The sequence below is a fragment of the Myodes glareolus genome, chromosome 5 (assembly GCF_982192425.1).
Source record: "Myodes glareolus chromosome 5, mMyoGla1.1, whole genome shotgun sequence".
NCBI classification, from domain to species: domain Eukaryota; kingdom Metazoa; phylum Chordata; class Mammalia; order Rodentia; family Cricetidae; genus Myodes; species Myodes glareolus.
The window spans coordinates 101,254-110,322 of NC_142030.1; the positions used below are offsets into that span (position 1 = coordinate 101,254).

Genomic DNA, 9,069 nt, shown 5'->3' on the forward strand with positions numbered 1-9,069 from the left:
GGGGTCACAGCATTAGGAAGGGTGAGAAACACTGGTTTAGGGTGTCATGACATTGACATCCTCATGCACATTGAGGGACCTTATCTTTGAATCATTTGAGTGAGTAAACATTCTTCACTGTCAACGATTCTTTATTTTAATGTTGCAGGAGAGACAACTCCCTCTTTGCTCTGTACCAGAAATATGTTTCTGGGTAGTCATCCTGATAATTTGTATTGTTAAAATCATAAAACCATGATCTGAGTGAATCTTGTGTCTGGAGATAGAAGGATATTGTCTTCACCTTTATTTCTGTTGCTATGATAAGATACTATGACAAAAACAACTTAGAGGAGAAAGGAGCTTTCATTTTTAGCTAACAATTCCAGCATATCGTCCATTATTACGGGGAAGTCTGGGTGGCAGGAACTTTAAGCAGCTGCTCACATCCACGGTCAAGAACTTTTCTCCATCTTTGTAGAGCTCCTGTTCCCTTGCCTGAGAATGATGCCTTAATACATTTAACTTTTGGCCTGCCCGTAGGCCAACCCGAGCTGGATAATTGCTCACTGAGACAATCTTCTCAAGTGGATCTAAACTGTATCAAGTTGACCACCCCTGGCCCAAGGTTACTCTTTCTCTCTCTCTCTCTCTCTCTCTCTCTCTCTCTCTCTCTCTCTCTCTTTCTTTTTCTCTCCCTCTCTCTCCTTTGCTACTATTAGTAAAATTCATTTTGTCTTAACCAGTAAAGCACACTTTGCACCAGTGTGTTTCCATCTGTCATAGTAGCGAAATCACCTGGATTGTTGCAAAAAAGATATTCCTGAGCTCCATTCTAGGACTCGGATTCTGTTTTGAGAAGGGTCAGAAAGCTACTTTTAACAAATTAATCAAAATATTCTAATATAGGAAAACCACATCTAGTAGATGCCACTTTACCTTGTTGACACCTATAGAGAGAAACATATTTTGGGCATATCTTAGACAATTACAACAGAAAAGGAATCTTTACTAGAAGTTGAAGAAGATATTGATGACTAGACAGAAAAAGAAAGCAATTTCAAGGATGAGTTAAATGCAATGAAAGAAATTAAATAGAAAGATGATATTTAAAATTAGAATTGCAAGTTACTAACTTCTTGGTTGTTTATACAAAAACAGATCAGAAGTATTCACTTACTTCAGAGCAAAAATATCAGCATATATTCTCTAAGAAGAATTTCATGTTAAGTCTCTAAGATGAGAACATATACTGGTTCCCTGAAGCCAGGGCTAAAATATGGTTGTCCTAACTTCTGATCTCTCTAAATATTACCAACTACAGAGCTGATAATCAGAAGTGCCCCATCTTACTGTACACAAGAAATGGAAGTCAGAAGAAATTAAATCATAAGTTTGAAGAGGTGGTAATAATTTTTTATTGAAAATATTCCCCATTTTGTAGAAGGCAAAGTTTGGGGTTGCAGATGTTTCTATAATAATAGTTTCAATTAACAACAAAATACATTTTTTGTGATTTTTCTTATTGCAGGAGTGACATGTATCATCCCAGAGTATATGAGTGGAATCTATGAGGAGCTGAAAATGAAAAAATATTACTATGAAGATACTGTAACCTTGGAATGTAAGGATGGGTATACTCTAGATGGCAGTTCTCAGAGCCAGTGCCAGTTAGATGCCACCTGGGATCCTCCTCTGGCCAACTGTATTCTCAAGATATAGGGGTTGAAGCCCCTTCCCAGCATGGTCACTCACTGACTGACCGACCAGTCTTCTGTCTATTTTGGTGCCCACTATGATGAGGTGTTAAAATGCATAAAGATTAGGGACCTAAGAATGTATTCTCTTAAAATACAAGTTAGAATATTAGTACAAATTGCTTTTTTCTTTGTTTTTTAGGGTTTGTTTTGTTTTGTTTTGCCCACCTAGCTCTCAAAAGCACAAGTGCCCTGCTGTTTTCTCACTTTATAGATCTTCCCAGTTCACAAGTCCTGTGTCATTTCTGAGGTAAAAGACATTCGTCCAATTCAATATAACATGACCCAAGGTCAAAAGCAGGAACTATAGAAAATATCTGAGAATACAGGATTTGGAGTATAGGTATAAATATTATTTTACCCTGGTATATAAATATATAGAAACTTTAATATCATTATAAGGGGAAAAGGGGCCAAAGAAAACAAGGTAAATATTCCCCATTGTATTAACAGTGAAAAGGGTTTTAGGCAAATGGTGTTTAACAAGCAACAATGAAATATTGTTGTATATTGAAAGTGTTATTGAGTATTTGGAAAAACGTTTACAAAAAAAACAGTGATACACTGTGTAAAGAGACCTATATAAGTTAATGAAGAAACATATGAAAATACAAATTTTCTTAACAGTTTAAAAGCAAAAACTTGTAGCAACTTAAATACATTAATCACTGAGCACAGTAATATGTCTATAGGATAGGTTGTATTTGCTGCCTCTATATTAATTTGCACTTCAGCTCACTGTGTGAAAACTTTAGATGTATGGGGGGAAATGTATGCAATGAAAATGTGCCAAAACATTTTTGAGTGATATTTTTCTTTTATATTGCTTTATAAATTTTCTTCTGTAGTAATATTATTTTTTATAATAAAAAGATTAAAGAAATTTTTAGTGAGTGAAAACAATAAAATGAGATTGTAGGAGTAATACCAAATGCATTTTATATTAGAAAAACAATAACTGACTCCTAGATTAAAATCAGAATGAACCATACTAGTAAAAGCAGCCTTGCACACCACAGACATTTTCTACTGAACAGTCTTGCTGATACTCAAATAAGATTATTTGAAATTTTATATCACAGAAATGCTGTCTTTTCAGATTGTAAATATATTTTCCTCCAATGATAGAAAAAACAGGAAAATTTGAATAGTAAATCCTATTTGTAAATGAAAATAATACACTGCTATCACTGTTTTTGGAATGCGTTAGTTTATTCTGAGGACTAAACACTTTTTCATAACACTTTCTCAGAACTACAAATGAATACCAGAGTTGTCTGAACCAGTAAAGTTGGTTGCTGCTAAGCCTGATGACCTGAGTTCAATCTTTAGAAGTCCCATATTACTTCTACAAAATTTTCTCTTATTTCTGCACTTGGGCAGTTGCATATGTATACACCAACACTTACATAAATAATTGTTTAATCCAAGTGACACTAAGATAACTTGCAAGCAGATGATTTTCTGGGTTTCATCTCTAGAACTCACATAGTAGAATTAGATAATAGACATCTGTAAGTTACTTCTCACTGCCGTATTCACATCATGGCCAAGATACACACAATCATAGTTAAAATGGAGGAAATTAACAAAGCAAGAAAATCACCCAATTTGAGGACATATGAAATGACTTGCTAGTGTAGCATGAATAATAAAACCCCAGAGACAGATATTGAGGCTCAACATGAACATCAGAGAAGGAAAGCAGCTAAGCCACTAGAAAGCTCTTGCCTCTATGAAATCTTCAGACTGAAAAAAAGTGAGTTTCTGTCTCATCCTGCCTTATATTCTTCTCTAGTGCTAGGATTAAAGGCAAGTACCACCTTCGCCTGGCCTCTAAGTCTAACTAGTATGGCTGCTGGGATTAAAGGTGTGTGCCACTACTGCCTGGCCTGTATGGTTTACTAGTGTGGCTGTTTTGCATTCTGGTTATCAGGCAAGCTTTATTTATTAAAACACAAATAATATACTACTGTATTCCCCCGTTTTGAGTAAAATAAAAAAGTCAATAACATAAGGAAACCTACATACAATAAGTACAATATCTGTATATGATATATACAAACAATGAATACATCAACAATGTCTATCTAGTCCATTTGCAATTGACAAATTCAGAGAAAATACTATATCCTATCTTGGTGAGTCCAAATTCTTGGACCTAATTCACTTTCTATCATAACTTGCATTAGCATCCAAAACTATCTTATATCTCTCAACATTTTGCATTTTACAGTTCTTTAGTGAATTTCTTTTCTAAGTCTGTTAAATAAGGAAAATTATAATTATCTAGTCTTCAACTTTCTCAGAAACCAAAGAAGAAAACAATATTAACTGAGTAAGCAGGAAGTGTAAGGAAGCAACATCTAAAAAAAATGTGAGAAATGACAAACAGCTGGCTGCCTGGATAGTCACTCAAAGTTCCTCTGCAGTGTTGAGGCATTCATCTTGGATCTACAGACCTAGCATGTCCAAAAGACTTTTTAGAGAAACAGGATATTATGAAAGGCTGTCTCTCCTTATCTTGACAGTGTTTGGCAGTCACTTTCGTTTGTGTCCTGCTTATCCAGTTAGAATAGCATACTAAGGACATTTTCTTGCCAAATGATATTTGTCACAAAGAAAGTAAACTCCATGTGGAGATTCGTCAATACCCATTATCTTCTCTGAAATAGATTGGTGTGCTAGGTGCAGATACGACTCATTGTTATTAAAAATAATAATGACCTAGGTAATTAAAACACCTTTTTAAAATGCATTTTATTTTTGTAAAAAAGAAGAAAAATTTCCCAACCTAAAGAAGGATATTCTTATGAAGGTACAAGAAACATACAGAAAACCAAATAGACTGGATCAAGAAAAGAATCTTCTAGCCATATAATAATCAAAACACAAAACATACAAAATAAATAATGAATATTAAGAGCTGAAAGGGAAAAAGGTCAAGTAACATATGAAAGGAAACTTATCAGAATTACACCTGACTTCTCAATGGAAACCGTGAAAGCCAGAAGGTCTTGGTTAGATGTGCTGCAGACACTAAGAGACCATGGATGCAAGTATAGACTACTATACCCAGAAAAGCTTGCATTCACCATCGATAGAGAAAACAAGATATTCCAGGACAAAGACAGATTTAAACAATAAGTAGCCACAGACCCAGCCTTACAGAAAATACTAGAGGGAAAATCACAAACCAAGGAAGCCAACAACACCCATAATAACACAAGCAACTGAAAACACTCCACCAGCACAACTCAAAGAAGGGAAACACACAAACACTGCCACCAGACAAAATAACAGGGCTTAACAACCACGGGTCATTAATATCAATTAATATCAAAGGACTCAATTCACCTATAAAAAGGCACAGGAAAAGAGAATGGATATGAAATCAGGATCCAACATTCTGCTCTTTACAAGAAACACACCTCAAACTCAAAGTCAGATACTACCTCAGAGTAAAGGGTTGGGAAAAGGTTTTCCAATAAAATGGACCAAAGAAACAAGCAGGTGTGGCTATATCTAACAAAATTGATTTCAAAATAAAATCAATCAGAAGAGATGGAGGTGGACACTTTATACTCATAACAGGAGCAATTTATCAGGAGGAAGTCTCAATCCTGAATATCTACATCCCTAATATAAAAGCACCCACATATGTAAAAATAATTACTAGAACTTAAAGCATACATCAAACCCCACATACTAAGAGTAGGAGAATTCAACACTCCTCTCTCACCAATGGACAGGTCAAACAGAAAGAAACTTAACAGACAAATAAGAGAACTAACAGATGTAATGAACCAAATGGACTTAACAGACATCTATTGTAGAGGGCCGCAACCACACTCTCCACCATAGATGGCACTGCACCGCCAGATGAGCTAGAAAGCTCACATGTGTTGGTATTTTCCACTACTCCCAAGGTTTCACCTGGGACTGGGAGCAGTTGACCAATCAGAGAATGACACGTCCAGAGCGGGGTCTGTTTCCTTTATAAGGGATGGGTTCCATCTTATCTGGGTCTCCGCTTTGGAAGCTGATGCTCTCCCTCTCAAGAGACATAAAGCTTTACTGCAGAAGGATCCTATGTGTACCGCGTGGTTCTTGCTGGCGAGACGGTAGCGCGGGACATCTGGTGCCATACCCGGGAAAAAGAAGAATTTTGCACCACCGGAGACCCCTTGGACACAAGGAGGATTCAGAACTGCAGGGTGTTTGCTCAGAGAGGTACGACTATTCTTGGACTTTTCGGTTTTGGGCTTGACTTGTCTCCACCTTGGAAAGGTTTCGTAGAGGCCTTGGTACTTCTTAGCAGTTCTCTTATCACTTTGAAATTGCTTAGAAGATAAATCCTGCCAGGCTGTTGTTGCAGACGGACAAAATGTATTGGAGGAAGTCCAGGATAGCATATCAGAAACTGAGTGCAGTGAGAGGTTAGGCGTGCCTGTAAGAAAAAGAAGTAAGGAAAAAGAACCCCCCGGTGGAATGGGGGAGACTGAAAAGGAAATAAGTTAAAAAGGACCCTCCGGTAAAGAATGGGGGAGACAGAAAAAAAATAATAAGTTAAAAAGGACCTCCCGGTGATTTTGGGAGAGTGGAGATGGGGGAGAAGACTGACCTACAAGGTCAAAAGCTTTATGTTATGTTGTTTGAGAGGTTCTGTTTTCATCTCCACAGAAAATGAGAGCCTAAGGGTGTACTTGAGATTTGTGTGGTTTGAATCACCGAGACCTCCTGAAATGTTGTAGTGTATACCCCTAAGAATGCAACGGCCCAATAACAGCAGGAAGCAGCCAGAGACTAACGACGCCCAAATTCCCTAAAAGATTAAATGAGGTCCTTGCAGAGCAGCAAGCCTGCTTCTCTGAGTTCCGCTTTGCTCAGTACACCGGTTTGGGCACGGAGTGGGTGCAGCTGGGGCTGGAGGGCGGCTGGAGCGGAGCTTTGCTCTGTGGTTATGGTGGGGGCACGTCACACCGGCTTAGTCGGTGCCTGGCCTGGAGGGTGTCAAAGCAGTACTGAGAATGAGAGAGGTGCCACAAGCTGCCAGGCCAGAAGGCTTGCAATGTGCCTGAAACTGTGAGGGGCTCTGAGGCTGGAGTGGCTTCTGTTCCGCTTGGCTGAGCTGAGCTGTGCTAATCCTAGGTAACAAAGGCATAGCCTGGGGCAACGGGCGGGGCGAACAATGCTGGCTACTAGCCCGAGAGATTTTCCATCTGAATAAGGAACTGAAGAGATAGCATAGGGGTTAAGAATGCTGCCTGCTCTTCCAAGGGTCGTGAGTTCAATTCCCCAGTGACCACATGGCAGCTTACAACTATTTGGTTTTAAATCTAATGTTTCAGGATCCACAGGGAGGTAGATGCAAAAAGCCCTTAGATTTTTAAAGTGATTGGGTCGTTGGCTGGGTCTGTGAGAGTTTGTTTACAGCTGCTTTTGCTGTGGCACAGGTGTTGAGAGTTGGTTAGTAGGAAAGTGGCCCTGTTCGCCGCCTCTCCCATTGGCCCCTTGAGCCGCAGCGGCTCTGGCGCTGACCTTGAGATGTTGCTGCCTCGGTCTGAGTGTCGGCTCCCGCCACACTCCCCCACCAACACTGCTGCGGAGGACTGGGCTGGCCCCGCGGGGAAGGCAGGGGCGCCTGGGGGTGGAGCTGCCACTTCCTGGCCTGGGACGTGCAGAGCCGTGCAGCTGCACACAGCCCTTGGATGGCGGGCGGGCTCTGGAACCCAAGGCCACCGTACCGGCAATGAATACAGGAGCCAATAAATCTTAAACCTTATATCAACAAACAGGGCCTGGGTTTTTCCTAGGCGCCACTGGGACAGCACGGCCTATACCATGAAAAACAAAGACCCTCAATCAGTTATCTACCACAGTGGCTACAGCCCTGGATCAACAGGCTACCATAGATACATCTATTAGAGGTAGAATAAAAAACAGATGGATAGCTTATGACAGCTTGCCCAATTGGGCTGTGAATGGAAAACTCCAGCCTTATGTGTGACCAGTGTACCATATGAGAACTTTATAAAAGTGGCTAACTTGTCCCGAGAATTGTCTTTGTATCTTGCAGGAGAATTTTGATGATTTGCTGTCCTCCTTGAGATGGTCCATCGTGACAATCAACTCCACGCGAGTGGACATAAGCTTGGCCGAAGAATTCCAGTCCTGGATCGTGTCCTTCATCCCCTACTTCAAAGAGTGGGTGGGGGTGGAAATGTTTTGGAACAGTCCTATGCTATGGATTAGTGTTTCTCCTCTGGATGGTCTGCTGACTCAAATCCCAAAGCCATAGGGACAAAGTGGTTTTTGCAACAGCGCTGGCTGCCCTGGAACAGGAGCCTCTACTGATGTGTGGTTATCTATGTTGAAGCAGTAAGGTTTAAACCAACCAGCTCCTGCACCCCTAGGACTGTGATCCATTGCACAGGGTGGAGTGCTTGGCTTAGCTAGCCCTGAAGGTTGTCGAGCTTAAGAGCATCGCACAGAGAATGGCCCTCTCTGAGAGATAAGTCGCTCTGCTTAAGGGTTTCCTGCCATATATTCCCTTTCCCAGAAAATTGGCAGAGGGCAGGCTGGATAGGTTCCAGGTGTCATGAGCCTAGGGACAGATTCCATGTAAGCCCATTTTAATGTTTTCATTTTGGGAAGTGCGACCTCTATCTTTACCTTCCTAGGGAGTTGCCTTTCTGCAAAGAAGTAAAATTAGGGGGAGATGTAGAGGGCCGCAACCACACTCTCCACCATAGATGGCGCTGCACCGCCAGATGAGCTAGAAAGCTCACATGTGTTGGTATTTTCCACTACTCCCAAGGTTTCACCTGGGACTGGGAGCAGTTGACCAATCAGAGAATGACACGTCCAGAGCGGGGTCTGTTTCCTTTATAAGGGATGGGTTCCATCTTATCTGGGTCTCCGCTTTGGAAGCTGATGCTCTCCCTCTCAAGAGACATAAAGCTTTACTGCAGAAGGATCCTATGTGTACCGCGTGGTTCTTGCTGGCGAGACGGTAGCGCGGGACAATCTATAGAACATTCCACCCAAACAGAAAAAAATATACCTTCTTCTCAGCATCTCATGGAACCTTCTCAAAAATTGACCACATATTTGGTAACAAAGCAAACATCCATAGATACAAAGAAATTAGAGTAACCACCTGTGTACTATCAGATCACCATGGAATAAAGTTAGAATTTAATAACAATTCTAACCCCAGAAAGCCTACAAACTCATGGAAACTGAACAGTCAACTACTGATCCACTCCTGGGTCAAGGAAAAAATAAAGAAACAAATTAAAGTCTTCCTTGAATTCAATGAAAATAAAGA

At 40.4% G+C, this 9,069-nt stretch overlaps 1 protein-coding gene across 3 annotated transcripts in view; it reads left to right on the plus strand.

The window, feature by feature from the left end:
* Positions 1 to 8,715, plus strand: part of LOC125403734 (complement component receptor 1-like protein) — a 50,750-nt gene extending 42,035 nt beyond the window's left edge. The window contains exons 8-9 of one of the 3 annotated variants that reach the window (XR_015737818.1): positions 1,511 to 5,969; positions 7,816 to 8,715. Coding sequence is in view for 2 of the 3 variants with exons in the window: in XM_087906009.1 (XP_087762135.1) it covers positions 1,511 to 1,701 (191 nt within the window). In the remaining variant the exon portion in view is untranslated. Of the gene's footprint in view, positions 1 to 1,510 lie in introns of all 3 variants that reach the window. The other 2 variants (XM_087906009.1, XM_087906011.1) reach the window with 2 other exon arrangements.
* The last annotated feature ends 354 nt before the right edge of the window (positions 8,716 to 9,069 follow it).